The sequence below is a fragment of the Podarcis raffonei genome, chromosome 11 (assembly GCF_027172205.1).
Source record: "Podarcis raffonei isolate rPodRaf1 chromosome 11, rPodRaf1.pri, whole genome shotgun sequence".
Taxonomy (NCBI): domain Eukaryota; kingdom Metazoa; phylum Chordata; class Lepidosauria; order Squamata; family Lacertidae; genus Podarcis; species Podarcis raffonei.
Genome location: NC_070612.1, coordinates 64944115 through 64971004, shown reverse-complemented (window position 1 = coordinate 64971004; position 26890 = coordinate 64944115). Strand labels below are relative to the sequence as shown.

The 26890-nt window shown below is 44.9% G+C and overlaps 1 protein-coding gene across 3 annotated transcripts; it reads left to right on the top strand.

Annotated features, from left to right (window-relative positions):
- Positions 1-268: 268 nt before the first annotated feature.
- On the top strand, positions 269-25057 carry CFAP95 (cilia and flagella associated protein 95). Of its 3 annotated transcripts, none has more exons than XM_053408856.1 (6): positions 275-883; positions 1763-1871; positions 8895-9016; positions 9693-9761; positions 17616-17673; positions 24680-25057. In XM_053408856.1, the coding sequence occupies exons 1-6, from the start codon at positions 780-782 to the stop codon at positions 24875-24877; spliced, it is 660 nt and encodes a 219-aa protein (XP_053264831.1). In that variant the 5' UTR covers positions 275-779; the 3' UTR covers positions 24878-25057. The 3 variants fall into 3 exon arrangements, with proteins under 3 accessions (XP_053264833.1, XP_053264831.1, XP_053264832.1); XM_053408857.1 differs by lacking the exon at positions 275-883 and adding an exon at positions 1230-1339; XM_053408858.1 differs by lacking the exon at positions 9693-9761 and having other exon boundaries at positions 269-883.
- The last annotated feature ends 1833 nt before the right edge of the window (positions 25058-26890 follow it).

Sequence of the window (26890 nt, the reverse complement as noted above, 5' to 3'; positions counted from 1 at the left end):
CGGGGCTTCCCCGAAGAGGCTTCGTTGGCCGGGGGACCCCTCCCGGCTTCCCAGAGGGGCCGGTGCCCCACAGCGGGGCAGCCCGGGAGCCCCAGAGCCGGACCCCGGACCCCTCCCGCTCCTCCTCCTCCGTCCTGGGACCAGGGCTGCTCTTGCCCAAGGCAGGGGTTCTGTCGGGCACAGCTCTGCAGCTTCTACTTGCATCCCTATCCCAATTAAAATCCTAGCCTTTATCCCCCCCCCCCTCAAAATTTATGACAGTATTTAACTGCACGCCTGCCTTGTATTGCAGTCTTGCCTGGAAATCACAGCCAGTGCAAGGTGCAATCTTGCCCATTCTGTTTCAGAGCAGTGCATTTCAATGTGCTTACTGGGGGGGGGGAGTTGACATTAGCATGCTAAAGTCCTTCACAATGTACCCTGGAATTGAGTTGGGGATTGGGGTTTATTTAATTTTTTTAAATTAATTTTGCATACTACGAATCCATATAATTCAGGGCGCTTCACAAGATAAATTATGAACAGTTACATCTGGGGGAAGAATCTTTGTCATTGTCTATCTGGCCGACACAGCCCATGACTGGGGCTTGAGCCCACTGAAGGCATCTCCTTGTACAACGGAAGACTGCGCCGGGAGGAATTGTAGGGCAAACAGAGATCTACTGTAGCTGCCCTGACACCTAGTGATCCCTTCAAGCGACTGGACAGGTGAAAGCATCCTCTTACTCACGTGACGCGCAGGGAATCCCCTTATACACAAGGAGTTAATTTAGTCCGAAATGCTGCATCCCTTTGAGCCTTGGTTGAATTTAGGCCCTACATCCAGCAACCTTTGTATAGCAATGAAGCGATCGACACAACAGTGCCTCTGTGCATGTGCAGAGTGAACTTCATTCGCCACAACCAGCCTGGGATGCGCGCGGGCTTCTCACGCAAAGGGTGTTTTTACCAAGTATTCCTACCACACCGAGGTGGTTATATTTTTTAGTGCAGCAGCCCAACGGGGCTTGCTGGGGCTCTGCTAAAGAAGGCTGCTGCCTCGGGTCGCCTCGCTGCTTGCCTGGCGGGGCCTCTGCCCCTTCCCCCGCACTGAGGCGGCCGCGGAAGAAACGTGGAAGAAAAAGTTCCGCTCTTGGGGCGGAGCGGTCGCGAAGCCTCTGTGGTTGCCCCGGCGACCAGGCGCGCGCGGCGAGGAGCCCTCTGAGGCGGCGAGAGGGCGCCGCGCTTGTGGGGCGGCCGCGATGGAGCTGGGCCCTCCGGACGTGATGGAGCGCCGGGGAGCCCTGACGCTGCGCTCGCCCTGCGCCGACTACGGGAGGCCCACCCTGGTGCACCGCTGGTGAGGGAAAGGCTCCCGGAGGCGCGACGGCGGGAAGTGCCTGGGCTCCGGTGCGAGCGTGGTGCTGGGGGAAAGGCGTGCTCGAGTTAGGGGTTTTTCCATTCCGGCTGGGCGTGCATCTTCTGGCGCAGCCTGTGGTTGAAATGGCTTCAATTGTTTGTAGTGCTTCAAGTAACACCCTAAAAACTCTGAAAGTGCCCCCCCCGAAATGGCGTGCGCATCTGTTGTGTGTGCTTCTTTGGTAGCACCCATCTGTATCTGAAGAAGTGTGCATGCACACGAAAGCTCATACCAAGAACTAACTTAGTTGGTCTTTAAGGTGCTACTGGAAGGAAAAATTTTGTTTTGTTTTGACTATGGCAGACCAACACGGCTACCTATCTGTAACTCCATCTAGCTTATTACCGTTTTGTTTTTTTTAAGGTACTACAAGAGAGAAGCAGAACCTAAGGACTATGACATACATGAAATTCCTTTGGGCTCTAAAAACTTATGTCGCTCTACCTACTGGCGACTTGGAACCATAGATGAGGTAAGAAAGCGTCTTTCCTCTTTCATGCCTATAAACATGTCAGGAGTATAACTTTAATTAGCTGTCAAAATATTATTCCTTGTATTTGAATATGAAGAATAATTAGAAATATTTTAAAAATAAATTTCAGTAGCAATATAACTTATTTAAAATTGTCTTAGTTTTAAAAGCTGGTTGTTGTATGGAATGGGGAGGATTGTGTGACTGAAAAAAAGTCTTAATACAGTAGCCCAATCCTGTGCGAGTGGCGCTGTGGTCTAAACAACTGAGCCTCTTGAGCTTGCTGATCAGAAGGTTGGCGGTTCGAATCCCCACGACGGGGTGAGCTCCCGTTGCTCGGTCCCTGCTCTCGCCAACCTAGCAGTTCGAAAGCATGTCCAAGTGCAAGTAGATAAATAGGTACCGCTCCGGCGGAAAGGTAAACGGCGTTTCCGTGCACTGCTCTGGTTCGCCAGAAGTGGCTTAGTATTCTCCTTTCATGCATGATACCTGATGTTGTATGTGTAAAAGAGCCATCAGAAACCAGCAGGCAGAACTTTCCAATAACTAGCCCATCTAAATACAATTACTTTTTTATATTGTTTTTTGTTTTTATTGAAGATTGAAGTAATTTCATTGTCCCCGAGAGGGGGCAATGACAATAAAGATATTATTATTATTATTAAAAAAAAAGATTTTCTTGGGTAACAGAAGTACATACAGCATCTTTGCTTTAGGTTCTAAGAGTCCTTTCTGCGGATGTTACACTAGTGGCCGAAATTGTGGAAACCTTTTTGAAAAAGTGTATTTCCGAGGTTTGATGGCTCATAACACCCCACCACTTAATGGATCCAAATGGTTTCCAGAGAGTGGTAGGGGATGTTTTATACTATGTTGATGGCCTTTCAAATGGTGGCCCGCTGGAATGCAGAGTTAACCAGGGCTATTGACTGTCTGGCTCCGAAGCGCCCTCTCTGATTGCATGGAGCCCAGACAGCTCTGCTGAAGAATTGAAAGACTGTGCCTACGTGACAGAAGAAAATTATCTGGGTGTATATAAGGTGACATGGTGCAATGTAATGTGAAGTTGAGTGCAAGGACTGTTTGGTGCAGACTTTAGGAATATGGTCTAAATCCTAGAATTCCAAGGAAAAAGCCATTTTTATCTCTTAAACAAAGGTTTAAAAGATTAAACTGAGCTAAAACCCATGTTAATTGGACGGTGGAATAATAGGACAGTGTTATTTGGAGTGATGAGACCAAAATGCCCTTGCCTGGTAGTGATGGCATGAAATACATGAGGAGAATTGGAGATTTACATCCTACTTACATTACACCTACAGTGAAACACCCAGGTATGTGTTGTAATCTGGGGTTGTATGACAGCAAAAGGTTTGGGCAGAATTTGCATCATTAATGGGAATGTAAATGCCCCCAAATACATAGCCCAGACCTTAACCCAATTGAAAATCTATGGAGCCAGCAATACAAACCCAATTAATAAAGGCAATAATTCAATCTGGGTTTCACATTATTACAGCTGCAGAACGAAAAAACTTGGTTCACTCCATGCGAAGGCGTTGTAAGACCATAATTAAAGCTAAAGGTTACCCAACTAAGTATTAACTGACATGGTGATAATTTTTGTATAATTTTTTTTATTAATTTTCAGTTAATAACATTCCAATTGGTAACAAATCAAACTGACTCTTGCCACATCATAATACAAACAGTAAAGCCAATTATACTTTCCAAATTAAAATTTTCAAGAGCACTTCCCATGTTCTGGCTGTTGGGAGAAAGTTTATTTCCCTTGTTCCTGCTTTCTTTTATTACTCTCCTGTGTGAGTGTCTGAGGGCCCAGCTCTTGCCGCTTACCACCTACCTGGCCCAGGGCGGGGCCTGAAGCCTCACAGGGACTGCTGCGCTCTGCTGCCCAGGAAGACTCTCCTGTGTGAGTGTCTGAGGGCCCTGCTCTTGCCGCTTACCATCTACCTGGCCCAGGGCGGGGCCTGAAGCCTCACAGGGACTGCTGCGCTGCTGCCCAGGAGGACTCTCCTGTGTGAGTGTCTGAGGGCCCTGCTCCTTCCTGCCACTCACCATCTGGCCCAGGGCGGGGCCTGAAGCCTCATAAGGACTGCTGCGCTCTGCTGCCCAGGAGGACTCTCCTGTGTGAGTGCCTGAGGGCCCTGCTCCTGGCACTCACCACCTGGCCCAGGGCGGGGCCTGACAGGCCTCACAGGGACCGTTGCTGTCACTGCTGCGGCCCAGGGGGATCCAGAGGGGTGCAGAGTTCTTTTTAAAATGTTTTAAAATTTTCCTTTTCCTTTTTATTTTATTTTTTATATACGGGGATGGGGGTGGGATGGATGTTTAGTTGGGAATTTGTTTGATTTTGATGGATTTGTAATTTTTACAGTTTTTTATTTGTATTGTTTTTTGTTTTCTGGGTTTTTTTGTGGGTTTTTTTTTGTTTTAAGGTCTTATTTTGTTCTTAAGGGGAGGGGTCAGGGCTGCCGGGGAGTGGGTCCCAGCCAACAAAATGGCTGGGGCATGTTCCACAGGGGGGGATGCACTGGGACAACCGATCTCAGTGATCACGGGTAGGAGGAGGAGTTACGCTAAGACCAGACCATGTCATTACAGAGGGGGCAGGTTTAGTCGTTGTCTGAGGACTATTCCTGCCTCCAGGTCTGGTCCTGACCGGATGGATACTATAATCAGCAAGGGATACCCACATGACCTGAAGGTGCTGCTGTGCAATGCCAGGTCAATGATTCATAAGACCACTGCCATCCATGACTTGATCATGGATGGAGGACTTGACCTGGCATGTGTAACAGAGACTTGGTTGGATGAAGCAGATGGGCCTGTCCTTGCCGCTGCTTGTCCACCAGGTTTCTCTTACGCACAGCAACGCAGGCCTTGTGGGCGGGGAGGGGAGGTTGCAGTGATTCTTAGGAAGTCATTAGTTTGTACCAGGGGTCCTATTGGGAAGACCCAGTTCTCTGAGTGCATGTTCTGGAAGTTGGGCAATAGGGGCAGTACAGGATTCCTTTTGGTGTACCGACCTCCCCGCTGCACCAAGGATTCCCTGCCCGAGCTGCTTCAGGTCGTGGCGGATGTTCTCCTGGAGACACCTAGTTTGGTTGTCCTAGGGGATTTTAATATCCATGTCGACACGACCTTACAAGGGGCCGCTTGGGACTTCGTGGAAAGCATGGCCTCCATGGGGCTGTCCCTGAATAAGTTTGGCCCAACCCATGCCTTGGACCTGGTGTTTACCTCTATGGATGTTGGTGATCTGACACTAAGTAAAAGCGAAATGAAAGAAGTGCCATGGTCAGACTACTTCCTGGTGCAACTTGACTTCTCCGCAACCCTTCCCCTCTACAGGGAGGTGGGACCGATTTGGATGGTCCGCCCCCGCCACTTAATGGATCCAAATGGTTTCCAGAGAGTGGTAGGGGCTGCTTTATCCCATGTTGATGGCCTTTCAGCTGATTCCCTCGTGGCCTGCTGGAATGTGGAGTTAACCAGGGCTATTGACTGTTTGGCTCCGAAGCGCCCTCTCCGATTGCATGGAGCCCGGACAGCCCTGTGGTTTTCCACGGATCTGAGGGCAATGAAACAATCATTGAGACGGCTAGAGCGCCGGTGGCGGATGACCCATTCTGAAGTTGACCGGACACAGGTTAGAGCTCAATGTTGAGCCTACCAAGTGGTGGTAGCGACGGCGAAGAAGACTTTTTCACCGCCTCTATTGCATCTGCAGAAAACAGCAGCAGGAGACTTTTTCAGGTGGTCCGCAATTTAGCGGAACCACCTGCTACATCGGGGCCCAGTACGGGCCACATGATCTCCTGGAATGATTTTGCAAAGTTTTTTGCAGATAAAGTCGCTCAGATTCGGGAAGAGGTAGACGCCACCGTGGGAGCAGGGCCAGGGCGGGAGAGTGCTAGAGTCCTGTCTAGTCAAATTGCATGGGATCAATTCCAATCCGTTACCTCCGAGGATGTGGACAGGCTGCTTGGACGAGTGAAACCAACCACTTGTCTCCTTGATCCTTGCCCATCCTGGCTTATAAAAGCTAGCCGGGAAGGGCTGGGCGATGGGCTTCGTGGGGTGGTGAATGCTTCCCTCCGTGTGAGAATTTTTGTATATCTAATTTTTTCTATGTGTTTCACATTTCTTCTTTATGACTTCTGTTGTAATAAATAATCCTTCATAAAAGTTATTGCATTGCATTCTTCATTAAATTATCTTTCCATTGATATATAACTTTATGGTATTACTCCAAAAAAGTGGTGTTATAAGCCATCAAACCTCAGAAATACAGTTTTTCCAACAGGTTTCTACAATGTTGACCACTAGCGTACTTTTGATGTGAGACACCAAAGTTATAGAGAGTATGAGGTTGAGGGAGAAAAGATGTACGGGGGTGGGGTAGTGAACTTTCATTATTTTACATCATGTACATGCAAGATTTTTGTGTCAGTGTCATGTGGGTAGGTTCTTTATCCATTCATTGATTAGTTTTCATTGGCGGTGGGAGATGGAGACCATTCACACATGAGTCAACTGTTTGGGCTCTTCCACACTTTCGCTTATGTCATGACTAGAAAGCATGCATCCAAGCAGTTTTCCAGTTGACCGGAGCTTTCTAGGCACGGGTCCGAGTGATTTCCCCCTTGCCTTACCTCCAGGGAAAACCAGAATTGCTATTTTTTCCAGTTGAGTGCTAAACAGCGGTTTTCCCCAGGGGAAAGCAGTGGGAAAAGGGGAAGTGTGGATAAGCCCTGAGTGCTGATTCAACAAATAAAAAATATTATAAATGTAATACAAACCAGGTGAAGTTGGAAGGGTGAATAAAATGCAGGAGCAACCTGCTGGGAACGTGAAAGCCAGCATAATTCTTAAAGCAGAGAGTTGCAGAGTTTAGCACACCTTGATTTTCATGGAATCAGATTAATCTGAATATACTCCTTGCTTAACTTTCTGAGGCCAGTTCAAATCAAATCCAAAAACTGACATTATATTATTATAGCAGTTGATACAAACCTATACACTGATTTAATTGTAAGTGAATTAAAATGGTACCTCCGGTTGCGGACGGGATCTGTTCTGGAGGTCCAGTTCGATCCCAAGGTTTCCACAACCTGAGGACCGCTTCTGTGCACGCGCATGCGGTGAAACCCGTAAAATACTTCCAGGTTTGCTGCGCGTGCATCCCAAAGTTTACGTAACCAGAGGGTTACGTAAACGGAGGTACGACTGTATTAACGTATATCTTGACCATATAGTTGGTGGTAGAGCCGTCATGCAAGAATAGTATACCTTTTATCAATTCATTCAACTAAATGGGTGTGTGGGTCGTGCCAGTTTTAAAGTATTGATATATAAAATAGCTGTTCCGCAATATTCTGTCACATTCTGATCCTCCAAACCTCAAAAAAGCAGAGGGCAGTCAATATGATATGCAGATTATTAGATTATTTCCTCTCTAATCAAAAGCTCCCTAAAGTGTGGAAATATTATTTATTTTCAACATGATTGGAATCAGTTTCTTAATTGCTGTGGTGGACTCATTCCTTACATGCATCTCTTGGAAGCAAATTCAACTCACAGCATAATGGATCTAAGGCCAAGGAGGTGGAAGGGATTTCTGTAACTCCTTGCCCTCCCATGAAATTATTGACACAGGCCAAGGAAGGATGGGGTTCGGCTTGCTTCTAGAAACCTATCCATGTCTTATGCTTGTCAGGCTAGATAGGTCATGGTAAGTTTGATGTGGCTACATGGTTGGATCAGTAAGGGAGAGGAGTGAGGCAGGGGGGAAGCATGAGGAGGAGGAGAAGTATAATGGCAGGATCAGGAACTTCTTCCAGAAAAATACTCTACATCCATAAGAATAATTGGCACATAAAAGCATGTACTTTTTTCCTCCTAGAAAGTAAGGGGAAATGTCTGTGCGTATTATGGAGGGAATGCCTACGGGTGGTGGTGGGGGATTGGGGGGGATCTGCTGCAGTCGTGAGCAGAGGATCCATGGTTCCCCTTCCTTCCCTCCTCCGTGGCTTGCTTTGAAACAGCAAAGCAGGAGAAGAGCCGCTGAGTGGGGAGGAGAGGGGGACAGAGAGCCTGCTTCTTTAAAGGAGCAAAGCGGGAGAGGAGAGTTCGGTTGGTTCCGGTTGGTTCCTTTAAAGCAAGCAGGCTCTCTGTCCCTCTCTCCTCCCCACTCAGCTCGCTAAATAGCAGCAAAGTTTTTCAGCTCGCTAAGCCGGGGATGAGCGGGGAGGAGGGAGAAAAGCAGAGCCTGCTTGCTTTAAAGGAGCAAAGCGGGAGAGGAGAGGAGCCTTCTCCCTTTATACCCCTCTTCTTCATTATTAGCAGCATCCTTCTCCACCCACCCCATGCGTGCGTCTTCTCCCCTTAAACCCCTCTCCTGCATTATTAGCAGCATCCTTCTCCACACACCCCAGGCATGTTCCTTCTCCCCTTAAACCCCTCTCCTGCATTATTAGCAGCATCCTTCTCCACACACCCCACGCGAGCTCCTTGTCCCTTGAGTGCTTTTCCTCCCCTCCCACTTAAAACATGGTTACAAAGCACAGATCCACATGGATCCTCAGGATTTTTGCACTGGGTCACCCCAAATTCACCATCAGATCACATAGCATGTCCATGGCTACATCTTGCACCAAAAAAATCACGCACCCACTGTTGCCTGGGGCCGCAGTGGTGCAAAAACGTGGTTACAAAGCATGGATCCACATGGATCCTCAGGATTTTTGCATTGGGCTACTCCAAACTCACTGTCAGATCACATGTCTGTGGCCACAGCATGAACCACAAAAATAATACATCCACTGTTTCGTTTAAAATATTTTTTTTCTTGTTTTCCTCCTCTAAAAACTACATGCGTGTTATGGTCGGGTGCGTGTTATAGAGCGAAAAATACGGTAATTTTTTCATTACATTTAATAAGTTGACAGCTGGTGTGTTTCTAAAACCCATTCCTTTCTCTGTCACATTTCCATTTAGAAATGGGTAACCACATATGAAGATCATTTGTCTCAACCCTACAGAATTAAAGAATATAAAGAGCTAGACATTCGGAAGTCTCTGTTGGATGAAGATAATTTTGAAATAGCTGTTATTGGCAGGTATTTCTGGAAGCTTTTGAATCCATACTCAGTATTCAAATAATACTGCATTATAGGATATAGCACATTGTGAATTCCTGTTTTCGCCCCCTTTTTCTTCATATCTTACGCTATTTGTATGGCAAACATTTGAGTGCCATTAATATTGGATGCCAATAATTTCTACATTTGCTCCAAAGTATCTGTGATAGAGGTGGTAGTTCATCAAAAGTAGAATGAGAAACTGGCATCCTCCATTAAATTTGTTTAGTTCAGAATTAATGTTGTACCTTGCCTCTTTGTGCTGTTGAGATGGAAAGTTATGCTCTATACTAGAGACATTTGTCAGGATGAGAATAGTTTTGCTCTTCAGCTACTGCTAAGCAGTAAAGTTTAGAAATAAATAAATGTTTGAACCCGTCTGTCACATTTCATCCAGTAGAGAGCAGTAGTGACCACTTGCAAAAATGCCGTGTAATAACCCTACAACTGTGTCAAAAGCAACAGCATTTTATTGTAGCATGAAAACATTGTGGCAATAATGTCTCTTAATAACTGAGTTTGATCCAATGACTACTGATCATTTATTTAATACCCACCCACTCATGGGAATTGAATTCATCATAAAACACTTAATATCTGACTTGCTTAATGCTTTATTGTTTTGCTTGAAGTCTGAAAAACTCTCTTTTTGCAGGGAGACAGGGTTACCTGAAAGAGGTCCTGGAGCCGTATTGCCCTGTCACTCTCCAGATCACTTTAAAATGTTAGTACTTGCAAAATTGTAATAACTAGATAATTTATGATCAGATTCTGTACTGCATTTTAAGGGTTGGAAAGATCTATAGTGTTCACAGAGAAGTAATTAAGAACCACTGTTTTTGCATTGGATAACATGTGACATGTGTGCACTAGTTTCAGTTCCAACATAGTTAATTATTTTAGTGGTTGTATTTTGCATTAGAATATTAATCATATTTTTTATTTTCAAGCAAGGAAAAATACGAATGTTTCCTCTCCATGCTGCTTTGTTAAAACTCTTGTGATATCTTATTTTCCTCTTGAGTTTGCTTCCAATACTTGCATAGGATAACTTGAAACTGCTTAAGAAGACTGGAGTACTCATTTCTTCATTAAATGCATTGGCATAATTTTGTATTTTGAAACACAATGAGAAGTTTTCTGTTGCTTTTGACCATGACCCAGTGAAATATTTCCCTGGCAATTAAGGATTCAGTACCCGGGAATACATGTACAGTATAGGATCTCACTGTAAGTGATGTTAGTGTTATTACTGGAATAGTCCCAAATAAATGGTTGTATGTTCTGTCATAGCACTTCCACTTTCTGTTCATTTGTGTATGCAAAAGAAAATGGATCTGAGGGATAAACCTTGGCTGCACAGTCTGGGTTAGCAAGGAGAGAGCTTGTTCACACCATATGCTAAGTCCAGCTTCAGTGCTTTGTGGGAGTAGAAAAGACAGGTGTGGAGCAAACTGGCTGTGAGCTCCTCCCTGGGAACCTGCAGATTTGCATGGTCCCAGGAAGCCATAGTTTGGCTGACCATGGTGTGCAAATCAGGCTTTTAGCTCATGTAAACATTTTGAGATATTTTTTGAGGAAAGTATAATTTTCTTTTAAAAGGTTTTCTGGCTAGTAACTGGTTTTGTCTGCTTTTGTTTTGAATAAAAAAAGCTGCAGTATTTACCTTACTAGAATTACAAGCAATTTATGTTCCAAAACATAAACTTTAAAAATGATTAGCATTGTGACTGAGACTTGAGGAAAGTAGATGACTAGCATTAACATTTGAGAGAGGCTTTGAAACTGAAAACAGCAAATTAAATGACCCTAAACAGAAAGGCAGTGGAGCAGTAAATCAAATCCAGAAGGCCAATGCTACTTTAAAAAATAAATTGAATTAAATCTGAGAGCAAAGGAGGGCAAGATTATATCCAAGACTAGGGAGCAGATGCAGGAAACAACTTCTGGTGAAACGAAAGTATGTTAAGTTTTAATTTTATCAGCATCTGGTTCACCATATTTATTTCCAAAGAATATGGTGTTGATAAATGTTTATAATACAGATATTGACAGACTGCATAGATAGTAAAACATTAAAATTCTACATTTAGAAACTTCTGTGTTGGCTATAAAATATACCGGTATCTTGCTTTTCACCATCTTCTGCAACTCTACTTCATATTTAAAAGTGCATTACTATAACAGAAGTCTGGTAGCACTGACTGCATAGGCTCAGTTAATTATACTGCACTCAGTGCATGCCTAGAAGCTTCCTTCCTTTCTCCCATGTAGGTAACTTTATGACTACATTTCTCCTTGGGGTGGGGGCCTAGGCATTCTGGGTTGTAACATCTGCTCAGACTAAACTCATTGAAATTTACGTTCTTGAATTAGCCATGTCTCTTAATTTGAGTGGGTCTACTCTGAGTTTGACTAACATTGACTACAGCCCTCTGTGTTTGTCCAGAGGCTTTCTTCCTTTGCATCTGCCCTGGCTGTCACTCGTGCACATGGTAGCCAGACTCTCGGCATGATTATTCCAAAGCTGGCAGTTAAAGCAGAGGTGTTAAATTCATGGCTAGGCATAAGCCAAGATGTCCCAAGTAGGGTGGGCACAGTCATTCACATGGGTTCCGTCCCGAGCCAGGCTGGGCAAGCATGCAGGCACTTCTGTGAGTAGGCTCAGCGGCGTAGCATGGGTTGCCAGCACCCAGGGCAAGGCATCCCCTAACTTGTGGACCATGACACTCTGACTCCCTTCCCCCATCCAGAATTGAACCCCTTACCCCAAAAGTACATGCATTGTATTTTAAGAAAATATTGCTGTAATTAAAGTAAAATGTCCTTCTACAAAGCCCCATGTCACTTGCTGCCTTTCATCTGCCCTTTTCCAGTAACTGCTATTTTGGAAGGGTGGGGGTTGGCATAGCATTGCTCCACTGAACTCCTGAAGAATCACTTTGGGCATAGATGTACAGTGGTGCCTCGCAAGACGAAATTAATTCGTTCCGCGAGTTTTTTCGTCTAGCGAATTTTTCGTCTTGCGAAGCACGAAATCCCATAGGAATGCATTGAAAATCAATTAATGCGTTCCTATGGTCAAAAAAAGTCCAAACAAAGCCAAATTTGGTACAAAAAGAGTTTATTAAGTGCTCTTTAAAGTCACACATACTGTAAAGAGCATTTCAAAAATTGAAGGAACAATAAATTAAGTTTCTAAACATGACAGAAAAACATTTAAAAATCAACAAAGTGTACAGTACATTTTCTAAGACTCTGGGGGACAACTCGAAGAAGGTTCCTCTTCCACTCTTTGCTTCTTGCTGAAGAACCTGTCCATGGTCTGCTGCTTCATCCACCTTTTCAGCACCTCCCTGAAAGGCGACATGACCCTCGTATCAAAAGTGTTTACAAGGTCATGTGCCAGGTCCTTGTCAGGGTGGTGCCGCTGTGCAAAAGCCTGCACATCTTTCCACTTCAGGCAAATGTCCCTCAGTTCTTTGGAGGACAGCCGTTCCTCACTTGCTTCCTCCTCTTCCAGCGAGGCCTGCTCCTGCGCAGCCTCTGCCTGCAGTTCGACCAGCTCCTGGGTGGTCAGCTCGTGGTCGTGCTCCTCCACCAGCTCGCTGACATCTTCCTCTGTGACCTCCAGGCCCATGGTCCTCCCCAAGGAAACAATGTCCTGCACCACTGTTGACTCTGGTGCATCAGAGTCACTTGGTGCCACACAGTCCAGCCACAGGCAGCGCCAAGCACAATTCAAATTTCTCTGGCTGATCCCATTCCAGGCCGTGGTGATCATCTTCAAGCAGGTGACGATGTCGAAGTGGTCCTTCCAGAATTCCCGCAGGGTGATGTTGGTGCAATCAGTCACCTCGAAGCATCGCCTGAAAAGCTCCTTGGTGTAGAGTTTTTTGAAATTGGCGATGAGCTGCTGATCCATCGGCTGGAGCAGTGGCGTGGTGTTAGGCGGCAGGAACATGATGCTGATGAAGCTGAACTCCTCCAACAAGTCCTCCTCAAGGCCTGTAGGATGAGCAGGAGCATTGTCCATCAGAAGCAAAGCCTTCAGCGGCAGGTCGTTGTCCAGCAGGTACTGTTTGACAGCAGGGCCAAAAGCAAGATTGACCCAGTCCACAAACAGCACATGTGTGACCCAAGCCTTACTGTTGGATCGCCACATGACACTCAGCTGCTCCTTGTCGACCTTGTGTTTCTTGAAGGCCCGTGGGTTCTCCGAGTGGTACACCAGCAGGGGCTTGATCTTCAGGTCGCCGCTTGCGTTAGCACAGAAGAGCAGGGTCAGACGGTCCTTCATGGGCTTGTGGCCAGGCAACTTGGCCTCCTCCTGTGTGATGAAAGTCCTTTTGGGCATCCTCTTCCAAAACAGCCCGGTCTCGTCGCAGTTGAAGACCTGCTGTGGAACGTAGCCCTCCGTCTTCACAACCTCCAGGAACTCCGCTGCAAAGTCTTCAGCCGCGGGAACATCAGAACTGGCAGCCTCTCCATGCCTGACCACGCTGTGGATTCCAGATCTTGTCTTGAACCGGTCAAACCAGCCTCTGCTTGCCTTGAAGACTTCTGGCTCGCCTGAGGTTCCTGGCTGTTGCCGGACGAGGTCTGCGTGCAAGGCCTTGGCCTTCTCACAAATGACGGCCTCAGTCACTGTGTCCCCTGCACGCTGCTTCTCTTCCAACCAGATGAGCAGCAACTTCTCCACCTCCTCCAGAACAGCTGGGCGGTTCTTCACGATCCTGGTGACTCCCTTGGCTGCATCAGTCGCAAGGATCTTCTCCCTCATCTTCAGGATGGTCCCGATGGTCGATGGATTCCTCCCGTACTCCCTGGCGAGGTCTGTCACATACATTCCACCATCGTGCTTCCGGATGATCTCCTTCTTCATTTCCAGCGTAACCTTCTCCTTCCTCTCGCTGGCCTCTGCAGCAGCAGTCTTCTTGGGTTCCATGGCAGCACAGCTCCTACCTTCGCAACCCCCCCCCCAAAAATCAGTGCTTCACATCCAAAAAATTCAAAAGCACCCAGCCACCCACCACACAGAAATTCAAACCCAGAAATTTTTTTTAAACAACAGCAGAGTGGCCCAATGGTCACAGAAAATCATAAAAATGCAGAAAAAAAACACACAAGATTCCAGATTCTTGCAAACCCCTCCCCAACTATTCCTCCAGCAACCCACCACGCAGAAATTCAAACCCAGATTTTTTTTTAAAACAACAGCAGAGTGGCCCAATGGTCACAGAAAATCATAAAAATGCAGAAAAAAACACACAAGATTCCAGATTCTTGCAAACCCCTCCCCAACTATTCCTCCAGCAACCCACCACGCAGAAATTCAAACCCAGATTTTTTTTTAAAACAACAGCAGAGTGGCCCAATGGTCACAGAAAATCATAAAAATGCAGAAAAAAACCACACAAGCTTCCAGATTCTTGCAAACCCCTCCCCAACACCAAGTCCTTGAATTCCAAACACCCCTACCCAAAATCCAAAACCCCCCCAAAAAGTTTTAAAAGTTTAACTTACCAAATGGCTGCAAAAGAAGTTTTGGAAAAGCTTCAAAAATCACCAAAGTCTTCAAAAACCTCAAAAAAGGCTACCACACTGCGTGCTATGAGTTGCTCCTCGAAGTCAAGTCGCAACTGCACCTCTTCAAGCAATGCACCCTGGGTATTAACGGTTTTACAAAAAAGGAAACAAACTTGCAAGACGTTTTCGTCTTGCGAAGCAAGCCCATAGGGAAATTCGTCTTGCGAAGCAACTCAAAAAACGAAAAACTCTTTCGTCTTGCGAGTTTTTCGTTTTACGAGGCATTCGTCTTGCGAGGTACCACTGTATTTGTAGACAATGTGGTAAATAGATAAGTAGGCTAACTGTGCTTCCAGACAGTTGCTATTTTCAGGTAGGATTCAAGCACATACAGTGGTACCTCAAGTTAAGTACTGAATTCATTCCGGAGGTCCATACTTAACCTGAAACTGTTCTTAACCTGAAGCACCACTTTAGCTAATGGGGCCTCCTGCTGCCGCTGCGCCACCGGAGCACAATTTCTGTTCTCATCCTGAAGCAAAGTTCTTAACCTGAAGCACTATTTCTGGGTTAGTGGAGTCTGTAACCTGAAGCGTATGTAACCTGAAGCGTATGTAACCTGAGGTACCACTGTACTAGTAAATTTAGGTTGTGCCATTATAGTTGACTAGGATGTCTTGCACAACAAGCCCACTTCCCCCAAAGATCAGACTTTTTGCAACAAGGTACATGCAGGAAAATGCACTGGAAAGTGTGGGATAACACTACCTTTGATTTGTCACCTCCCTGAAGACAAATTGGAATGAAGGTTCCTTAAACAGCCAATGTCTTTTAATCTCCCTGCAAACAAATTAAGATGGATGCTCAATAAACAGGCTGCCTGAAGGCACCATATGACTAAATATTAGTCTGTGTAAATTACAGGTCTTACTCACAGGTAGGCGGGGCTAGGAGTGCAGCAAGTGAGGACTAATCACTGAGGGCACCACTCAAGTGGGAAAGACCCACCCAAATTGCCTCATCTGTGCTACTGTTGTCCCCTCCCATCTGTCAGTGTTGTCCCCACCTCTCCGTGGCTGTGCTGCCTCTGATGCAGTCAGGCTCCTCCATGCGCTCCACTCGCCTTCCAGGCTGCGTCCGTCTGGCAGTGCAGAGGCATGAAAACAGAAGAGAAGGCTGCATGCTGTGCCTGCCTTCCATCCTTCTTATTTATGCCCTGCTTTTTCTCAGCCTGCGCCTTTTCCTACTGGAAGGCTGAGGGGCAACGAGCCGAGCAGGGTGCAAGGAGGTTCCAAGAGGGTCAACAACATCTCTTCCTCCTTCTTGGGGCTTGGGGGCTCTTTGCAACGGGAAAAGCACTGGGCACAGAGCTGACAGGGGGATGCAAGAATGCAGTAGGCATGTATCCAAAGCACACATGTTCCTGTTGCATCCTCACATTGCCCTGCCAGCCCTGCGCCGCTTTGCGAGGCTGGGATGTGGGATCGCAGTGTGGTTGAATATTTTAGTGGGTAAACTAGCTAGACCCCATAAACTTGATATTTATCCCCCTGCAACTCTCCTGAAAGCTAGATATTATAATGCTTATTAGAGCTGGATCATTTGCCCTTCATGGCAACTCTGAACATATTTTAAAAAGTTAGTCACTAGCTCAGAGTACAAACTTTACAGAGATCATCTTTAAAAAGGTTACAAGATGATCTTGTTACAGGATGATCAGAACATGCTTTGTTTTATTTATTGGCTTGGTATGTAATAAATCATGAATTCATGATTGCTGCTGCTTTCATCATAGGGCTGAACTAGGTGAGAAGACTGAAGCCACATTTATTGTTCTTGTATCTGCCCCGTTCATATATCAAGTATAGGCTTGGGTAGGGTCTGATTTCTACATCAAAAGGTGCATATGAGCAAGGAAAGCTAAATATACCCGTGCCTTCTTGTGCTTGGGCACTTTTCTTTACCTGGGTTCCAGTCCTGGAAGTGAATGAGATAAGATTTAAGTGAGGGGCAGAAGGTGGCAGCCCTCTTTAGGGAAGCTTTTAATGTTTAACAGACTACTGTATTTTAATACTTTGTTGGAAGCCGCCCAGAGTGGCTGGGGAAACCCAGCCAGATGGGCAGGGTATAAATAAATTATTATTATTATTATTATTATTATTATTATTATTATTATTATTATTATTACATATTCTCTTGTAACTTGTTAAAATTGTAAATAGAGTCTTTGGGTCAGGGCTGGAAATTCCAGTGTCCACCTACATCAATCCTTGTACTGCCATGGCTGTCCAAATGCCAACTTGGCACAATCCATTCCTACCCTCCTAAGAGCCATATTCTGAAATTGATTGGCAGCAGTTGTGGGTTTGTTCAATTTTCCTCTAAATCGCTTCAAGAACTTTCCAGCTGTATACATGTATGAAATAAGTACAAACAACTGGACTGTTCATATGAATGTAGTGCTCTACCTGTGCCATCCTCTCATCCATATAGGGATGCCAAGGGCCATGAGAACTGTCCCTGCAAAAAAGCAGTGCTTTGGAAAACTCATATCTGGAACTGTTCTGCTGTGGGCTGTGTTGGTGAACTGGGCTTTGGGATTCTCCAGTTAAAAACAGGCTGAGAATAGATCAACTTCTGTCAGAAAATTCCAATCGAATGCAACATGTTATATGACAAATCACAGGAATACTTCTATTTTCATTAGCATGACACTTTTTGGCAGTTCACTGGAAGTATTACTCTTCCTGTGCCTCAGGCATAGCTGCTAAATTTTTCTAGTACTGAAAGACAATTGTGGGGGTTCTGGAAATTAGCAATCCTCATTTGGTCCAAATCCAAAGGAGAATAAATTCTGTAAAGTATAACTTGACTCTAACAGCTATGGGAACACACACTGAAAATACCTTTTCCCACTACTTTGGTCTTGCTTACTAAAAGATCAACGTTAACTATATCTTTTAAATTGTTTTTCTAAGAGCTCTTAGAGACAGACAAGTTAAAAACATTACACAAAAGCTAGGTATAATATATACTATCTGTGTTACAGGTTTCTAGATACAACATACCAAACAGATTATGTTCCACCATATGACTATGAACCATATGTAAGTATAAGAGCAGAATGGTTGTTTTCTACCATGCTTCACATCAAGACCTTCATGTGTAGAACAGTAGCCATTCAGAGGTTGTTTCAAACAGGCTCTACTAGGTAAATGAAATATGTAGATTCACCCCAAGATAGTCAATTTTACATATATTACATAGCAATGAAATTGGATAGCAGCCCAGTTTGCACATAACATTAAGCCATACCATGGGTATGTGTGAATGAGAAAGCATGTGGGAACTCACAGCAACAGTTTGAGGCCCTTGCTCCTCCCTGATCATGCTGCTGCCACGCTACCTAGTGCTGAGTAATTGTTGGCCTTAACCTAATGTCCAGACTCAGGCCGGTGGCAGAGGTGGGGGGACAGGGGAGGCACCCATTGCCCAAAGTGGTTTCTTCACCCCACCTTATGGGCCAACCCCACTGTACACACCCTGTGGTGTCCCCAAATGTGCTCTAGAGGGTTAGGGACAAAGTTGGGTGGAGGAAGAAGATTCTGTCATGCAAGGAAAAATCCTTGCGTTGATAGAATGATAACCTTGGCGCTACCTTGAACATAACCCATAATCTTTAACTGGATTGCAAACCTGTTGTATTATTTGTTGGTCTCTAGTAGCAGTGAGAAATGTTAACTTTACCACTTAAATTGCATTGATTAATTGTGTGTGTATGGAATACAGAGTTAAGCCAGTAAATGAGAAAGGAAAGTGTGTGGATGAATCATGGCTTGCTCTGGATCCCTTCCTTTACGCGCCAGGGATTTTAGCAGAATGGGAATCATGGCCAGATATTTTTGTAACCATGGCAACTCATAGAGGAAAGTGTTTGTCAGTACACATTTCACCTGTGATCATGATGAACACTCTCTGTCTCTCTCCCTCTCCCCGCCCTTCTGTCTCTCTCATATGCACTTGTCACGGTGTCCCATCAGACACCACCGGAAGTGGTTGAGTCATTCTGGCCACATGACCCAGAAAGCTGTCTGTGGACAAACACCAGCTTCCTCAGCCTGAAAAGCGAGATGAGTGCCGCAACCCCATAGTTGCCTTTTACTGGACTTAACCGTCCAGGGGTCCTTTTGTTGTTGTTTAGTCGTTAGTTGTGTCGGACTCTTTGTGACCCCATGGACCAGAGCACGCCAGGCATTCCTGTCTTCAGGGGTCCTTTACCTTTTACCTTTTTTACCATATGCACATCCTTTGGACATTTTGATCTCATTAAGCATACCAGCGCAAGGTTCTGCTTCAAGTTAATGTGTAAAATGCATTTGCCATCATTAGCATCCTTGGCTCCTCAAGCTCCTTCTAAGCATGCCTAGGCACCCTCTATGTCTCCTTAATCTCTGCTACTATCACATAGTTTCTTGACTATTTAATTTAAAATATTCCTTACATATGCATCATACAAAGATTCCAGGAGAGTGTACTTAAGCACAAATAAAAACTAATTAACATAATTTTAAAAATGCAGCAAAATATAACAAGACAAAATCAAAATTCAATTACCCGGATATTTGTTGGATGTCAAACTCAGCCAAGAGCAAAAGGTCAAACAGATTCCTCACTGGCCTTGCAGACAACTTCATTGTCCAGAAAGTGGGAGAAGCAACAAGAGGAACAGCCATTTTGGATCTGGTCCTAACCAATGTTGATGACCTGGTTAGTGGGGTAGAAGTGGAAGGATCATTAGGCGCGAGTGATCATGCTCTTCTGAAGTTTACTATACAGCGGAAAGGAGCAGCCAAGCATACTAGGACTCAATTTCTTGACTTTAAGAAAGCTGACTTCATAAAACTTAGGGAAGTACTGGGTGAGGAAAGGGAGTTCATGATGGCTGGGAGTTTGTTAAGAGGGAGATAGTAAAAGCACAACTTCAGGCAATACCAATGAGGCGGAAACATGGAAGGTGCCTAAAGAAGCCAAGGTGGCTATCTAAAGAACTTTTAACTGAGTTAAGATTAAAAAAGGATGTGTACAAAAAATGGAAAAGGGGGGAAACCACCAAAGAGCAATTCAAACAAATAGCCAGCACGTGTAGACACAAAGTCAGAAAAGCTAAAGCACAGAATGAACTCAGGCTTGCTAGAGAGGTTAAAAGCAACAAAAAAGGCTTTTATGGGTATTTTCGTAGCAAAAGGAAGAACAAAGAAACAGTGGGGTCACTCAGAGGAGAAGATGGTGAAATGCAAACAGGGGACACAGAAAGGGCTGAACTCCTCAATGCCTTCTTTGCCTCAGTCTTCTCCGATAAAGAAAACAATGCCCGACCTGAAGAATTTGGAGCAAATGATTCAGCAGAGGAAACACAGCCCAGAATAACTAAGGAGATAGTACAAGAATACTTGGCTAGTTTAGATGTATTCAAGTCTCCAGGGCCAGATGAACTGCATCCAAGAGTATTAAAAGAACTGGCAGATGCGATCTCAGAACCACTGGCAGTCATCTTTGAGAATTCCTGGAGAACAGGCGAAGTCCCGGCAGACTGGAGGAGGGCAAATGTTGTCCCTATTTTCAAAAAGGGGAAAAGAGAGGACCCAAATAATTACTGCCCAGTCAGTCTGACATCAATACCAGGGAAGATTCTGGAGCAGATCATTAAGCAAACAGTCTGTGAGCACCTAGAAAGGAATGCTGTGATCACCAATAGTCAGCATGGATTTCTGAAAAATAAGTCATGTCAGACTAACCTGATCTCGTTTTTTGACAGAATTACAAGCCTGGTAGATGAAGGGAACGCAGTGGATGTAGCCTACCTTGATTTCAGCAAGGCATTTGACAAGGTGCCCCATGATATTCTTGTAAAGAAGCTGGTAAAATGCGGTCTTGACTTTGCTACCACTCAGTGGATTTGTAACTGGCTGACTGACTGAACCCAAAGGGTGCTCATCAATGGTTCCTCTTCATCCTGGAGAAGATTGACTAGTGGGGTGCCACAGGGTTCTGTCTTGGGCCCGGTCTTATTCAAGATCTTTATCAACGACTTGGATGATGGACTCAAGGGCATCCTGATCAAATTTGCAGATGACACCAAACTGGGAGGGGTGGCTAACACCCCAGACGGCAGGATCACACTTCAAAACGACCTTGACAGATTGGAGAACTGGGCCAAAACAAACAAGATGAATTTTAACAGGGAAAAATGTAAAGTATTGCACTTGGGCAAAAAAAAAATGAGAGGCACAAATACAAGATGGGTGACACCTGGCTTGAGAGCAGTACATGTGAAAAGGATCTAGGAGTCTTGGTTGTCCACAAACTTGACATGAGCCAACAGTGTGACGTGGCAGCTAAAAAAGCCAATGCAATTCTGGGCTGCATCAATAGGAGTATAGCATCTAGATCAAGGGAAGTAATAGTGCCACTGTATTCTGCTCTGGTCAGACCTCACCTGGAGTACTGTGTCCAGGGAAAGTAGGCGTAGACTTGGCGTCAAATAACTTCTTTGCTGGAAGAAGTTCAAGAAACGCCCACTGACGGATTCTGCTAGCGACTGAAACAGCCACGAAGTGAAGGGCTGTCCAGCCAGAAAAAGGTTTAACCAGGCAACCTAGCCAGGAGTGGCGGCAACTTACGCACGAGCAACCCCATATAACCATTACACTACCCTTTCAGGAAGAATGAAATCTCACCCAGATCAGGACAAACACCAATTTTTTGAACCTGAAAACTACCCACTCTCAGTGCCTCCATCTTGTTGAAATTTATGCTGCCAGCTACTTAGTCCAGACACCAATTCGGCTCTTGCATGCCTTACCTGATCACCTGACTCAGATGAGAAAGAGTTGGGTCTCATTGGCCTACTGATGGCCCCTCACTACAGATGTTGAATGACTTCACCTGTGGAGCTTTGCAGGAACTCAGTGAATTCCCTGCCGTCTTTGCTCTTAAGGCCTGGATGGTGGAAGAGGAAGCATTGGGGATCAAGGCAGGGCATGGGCTGTGGTCCTTGTGCTGCACAGCTCAGACAAGGCATTCATGAGCTGAGGCACTACAGTCTGCTTTGGGACTTTTGTAGGTTCTTCCAGGTTCTCAGTTGTACTGGGGGGCCTCTACAATTTCCTTTCATCAGATTAGGTTCCCCATTGTCAGGCCACATCTTGACAAAACCTCACCAAGAAGTAGTCTGTTCAAGACATTGGACTGACAGAGAAGCCCCTGATTTCCAGACTGTCCACTTTCTGTGGCGTCAAATATACAAGATCCAAAGTGTATCCTGCAGAACGTCATGCCGACAATGTATTAAGAAACCATAGTGGTCATGGTGGGCATTAAGTCCCACCGTGGTCCCTCCAAGATGGACACAATGTCCATCAATGTCCATTGAAACCCTCCAGAACAAGCATCCTGGATTATTTCCCCTTCCCTTCTGGTCCTTCCCCTTTGTTCCTCTTCCTTCAGCTACTCTGTCTCCTGACAATTAGATCCCTTGCTTCCTTAGTCCTAATGTATCCTGCAGGGAATAATAATTTTTCAAAGTAGTTTTTGCAGTTACATCAAAAATTACTGATTTGGTTATACTACTAGAAATACATTGACAGATAATTATGAAATTGTGAGGTTTAATAAGTTAACTGTCTATATTTGGACAACTTTTCTGCTGTACTTTATTGGAAGGAGAATAATACTCATTTCCTTAATGACAATTCAAACAATTTATTTAACTAAAACAATAGCATTATAGCATATGTATCCATGTTTGTTAACTGATGTGGTTAAACAATTAAAAAAAACAAAACCCCACAACCTTAGACTGAGTTTTAGCACACATGAAAAACTTAAATCCTTATTTCCTGATGAATAGCCTTTGGACTATAATGTAACTTAGATAGAAAACTATCTTTAGAAAGATTTTCCCTCCAAAAGCATTTCATTTTAAAAATCCAATTTAAATAAAAAAACTGATTTTTTAAAAAAACTGTTTTTTAAACATTTTTTTTTTTAAATCATTGATTTTTATCCACCCTGATGCTACCACATCACATAAACTGAGCTATAATGGTAGGAGGGAAATAGCAGAGCTGTTAGGTTTCTATTAGCTAGTTATCTTTTTTAAAACAGCAAACATAACGAATGGTTTTTATTGTTGTTTTTAAAACTACCCATCAAACAAGAAATGGGTTGGTATTTACATTTCTTGTCTATAGACTTGGTGGGTTTTTGCTTGAATTCTGGTTTTACATTTATTTATTGAAGCTTCCTTCAAGCTCTAGGCAATGACAACAATGTTAAATACTATTAATTTCAGAAAGCCCTCCTCTAATTTCATGATCCAACAAACATCAGCATCACTTGCAGGAAATAAGGGGGATAAATGCTCCCCCAACAAACAGCTCATCTCCATCTACTCTCCTTTTTCTAGATCCCTGTAGTACACATAAAGGAAAGATAGCTTTCACGTACAAATTATCTAACTGAATAACAAACATTTAAAATAAGACTGCAATCCTAAGCATGCTTACTTGAAAATTAGCATAATCAAAATCAAGAGGATTTACTTTAAATAAAATATGTTTAGGATGAGAAGGATAAAGTGAAATATTTTTCTCTCTGAAAATTACCATGGGATATAGCTTACCCTCCAATCCCAGAAATTCACTCTTCTCCTTCTTTGCTCTTGGTTTTTTAAAAATTATTTTCTGTTGCTGTCACCAGGAATAAAGCTTTAAAAACTGTTTGCTTTGTTGCCCTAGCACAGGCTTCTTCAACCTCGGCCCTCCAGATGTTTTTGGCCTACAACTCCCATGATCCCTAGCTAGCAGGACCAGTGGTCAGGGATGCTGGGAATTGTAGTCTCAAAACATCTAGAGGGCCGAGGTTGAGGAAGCCTGCCCTAGCACTGATTTTTAGTCTATTTTATCTACTGTGAAAATGGTAGCTATTCTAAACCAAGACTGTTTAACCAGGGGAGCTAATGGCACAAGGTTTTCTATGGGGGCAACAAGGGCTGTAGCTTAGGGGTGGAGCATCTGCTTCCCATGTAGAAGTTCCAGGTTCAATCCCTGACATCTCCCGGTAGGGCTGGTCATGTCGCCAGTTGAAACTCTGAAAAGCCCCCAACAGTTAACAGGGAGAAATGTAAAGTATTGCACTTGGGCAAAAAAAATGAGAGGCACAAATACAAGATGGGTGACACCTGGCTTGAGAGCAGTACATGTGAAAAGGATCTAGGAGTCTTGGTTGACCACAAACTTGACATGAGCCAACAGTGTGACGCGGCAGCTAAAAAAGCCAATGCAATTCTGGGCTGCATCAATAGGAGTATAGCATCTAGATCAAGGGAAGTAATAGTGCCACTGTATTCTGCTCTGGTCAGACCTCACCTGGAGTACTGTGTCCAGTTCTGGGCACCACAGTTCAAGAAGGACACTGAGAAACTGGAACGTGTCCAGAGGAGGGCAACCAAAATGGTCAAAGGTCTGGAAATGATGCCTTATGAGAAACGGCTAAGGGAGCTGGGCATGTTTAGCCTGGAGAAGAGGAGGTTAAGGGGTGATATGATAGCCATGTTCAAATATAGAAAAGGATGTCACATAGAGGAGGGAGAAAGGTTGTTTTCTGCTGCTCCAGAGAAGCGGACACGGAGCAATGGATCCAAACTGCAGGAAAGAAGATTCCACCTAAACATTAGGAAGAACTTCCTGACAGTAAGAGCTGTTCGACAGTGGAATTTGCTGCCAAGGAGTGTGGTGGAGTCTCCTTCTTTGGAGGTCTTTAAGCAGAGGCTTGACAACCATATGTCAGGAGTGCTCTGATGGTGTTTCCTGCTTGGCAGGGGGTTGGACTCGATGGCTCTTGTGGTCTCTTCCAACTCTATGATTCTATGATTCAATACTGAGCCAGATGGACCAATGGTCGGATTCAGTATAAAGCAGCTTCTTGGGTTTTCTAGGTTGTGGCAGAGTTTTGCTTGATGTGCAAGCACAACCATTGCCTGTCTTATCATCAAAAATGGTTTACAAATTTGCCTTCTGATTAATAACATGCCCTTGAATGTATTTTCTTTAGATTGAGCTTCAGCCAGATGGCTACTCTGTAGTTCACAGAAAATGTCATTCTCAGTTTACTGACACGGCTGATTACAGAAGACATGGGATCAACACATGGCAAGATGAGAGTGGGTTGTATGGTAATGCAGATCTTAGGCAAAAAGTATTTCCTGTAACTAGCCCTATACGGACAAATGTGAATGAAGATAATTCTTAAGCACTAGCAACTCTACAAAAGTAAAGTCTATCTTTGTATCTGATTATTGTAGAATCATACTGCAAAATAAATAACATTGCAACTTTTAGAATAGTTGGTTATAGAATAAATCCATATACGGTACTTATATAATGGATGTACCAAATTGGGATCCTGTTGTTAACCTGTTCAAAAAAACAACAACAACAACCCAGATTACTGAAATTCTCTGTGATGGATTAAGCCAACAGATGTCAAGTTAGAGGAATTCTGTAAATTATTGTGCTTTGCTTAGGAAGGAACTGCATGTTACATTAGTTTGGGCTGCTGTCAAAAATAGCAAGTACATTTTAAATTCTCTTATAGCTTTCTGCTTATCCTTCCCACATCCTGCAACATGGTCTGCCCTTGACAAGGGGGTCACTTAGTATGAATATATAGTGCTGTGATGATAAGATTTGGTTAGTCATCCTTTTATACACACTGGGGGTGGGGAGTTAATATGCATTTGCCATATTTAGTGAACACCACCTAAAACAGTTGGCCTGCTTGCAGGGTCATCTATATCCTATCACTGTGTTGGAAGCTGCCCAGAGTGGCTGAGGCAACCCAGTCAGATGGGCAAAGTACAAATAATAAAAATGGTTGTTGTTGTGTACTTGAATGCCCTGATTTTTACCACCCTCCCTGTACAACTAGTATTTTCAGTAAGTCCCTTCCAAATGCAAGCTTAAGGGCACAATCCTGTGATCCCTGCAATAGGCCATGGCTGCCTCATGGATGTGAAAGCTGCCAAGGGAGGAGTCACTGAAGGAGGTTTGGGGTCTACAGGATCCAAAGCCATCCCTTTTTCTTGGCAAGGAAAGGAAAACACACCAACCCTATATTGGGTGTATTTGTTTTTCCTTCTGTTCCCCCACACTGTTGGGATACTGCCAGGGAGACGGAGGCATCAGGCAGGCCCCAGTCGTCTCTGGACGATCACCGGTCTCCCGTGGAACAGCATCAGTCAATTAGTAACATGAGCCACAGAGAAATTCCAAGACCATCCTTTCAGCAGAGTCTCCACAACAAAAGGATGCAGACAGGAGAGCATATTTACAGCTTTATTCAACGTAGTTCAGAACAAAGGAAAAACATGAGTCCAGGAAAACAGCCAGAACAAAAGCTATATACAAAACGGAAGTTCCCAGCGAGAAGCTGGAAGTAAACAAGTATGTGACACACAACAGCCTGTTCCCTTTTTAAGGTGGAATGGAACTATATCCTAACATCCTCCCCCTTTCCGTGTAACCTGTAGTACCTGTGGTTCAACCCAATTGCAACTTCTGTACATAAACCTTAAGTTGTTCTCTGTTAACAACCTTAGACAACAGATCAGCAGGAATTTCATTTCCTGGCATGTAGGACACCTGAATGATTCCTTTCTGAATACACAAGAGAGTGCATGATGTAACTTACCGTATTTTTCGCACCATAGGACGCACTTTTTCCCCTCCAAAAATGAAGGGGAAATGTGTGTGCGTCCTATGGTGCGAATGCAGGCTTTCGCTGAAGCCTGGAGAGCGAGAGGCATCGGTGCGCACCGACCCCTCTCATTCTCCAGGCTTCAGGAAACTATCCGCAAGCCTTGCAAGCCCGGCGGGAGTTCCCGCGGGCTCACAAGGCTTGCGGGCAGCAGCCTGCAGCCCCGGCGAGTGTCCGCAAGCCTTGCGCGCCCGGCGGGAGGTCCCGCCGAGCGCGTGAGGCTTGGGGCAGCAGCCTGTCGCCCGAAGCATGGGGAGCCTTCCGGAGGGCTCTCCGTGCTTCGGGCGAGTGTCTGCAAGCCTTGCGCGCCCGGCGGGAGGTCCTGCCGAGCACGCGAGGCTTGGGGCGGCAGCCTGTCGCCCGAAGAACGGGGAGCCTTCCAGAGGGATCTCCGTGCCTCGGGCGAGGCTTGGGGCAGCAGCCTGTCACCCGAAGCACGGGGAGCCCTCCAGAGGGATCTCCGTGCCTCGGGCGAGTGTCTGCAAGCCTTGCGCGCCCGGCGGGAGG

Bases quoted from the DNA above. Each gene is read 5' to 3' on its own strand.
- CFAP95 (XM_053408856.1), top strand. From the start codon at position 780: ATGCTGCATCCCTTTGAGCCTTGGTTGAATTTAGGCCCTACATCCAGC. The intron at 884-1,762 runs GTGAACTTCATT...GTTTTTTTTAAG, and splicing joins TGCCTCTGTGCATGTGCAGA to GTACTACAAGAGAGAAGCAG. The intron at 1,872-8,894 runs GTAAGAAAGCGT...ATTTCCATTTAG, and splicing joins GACTTGGAACCATAGATGAG to AAATGGGTAACCACATATGA.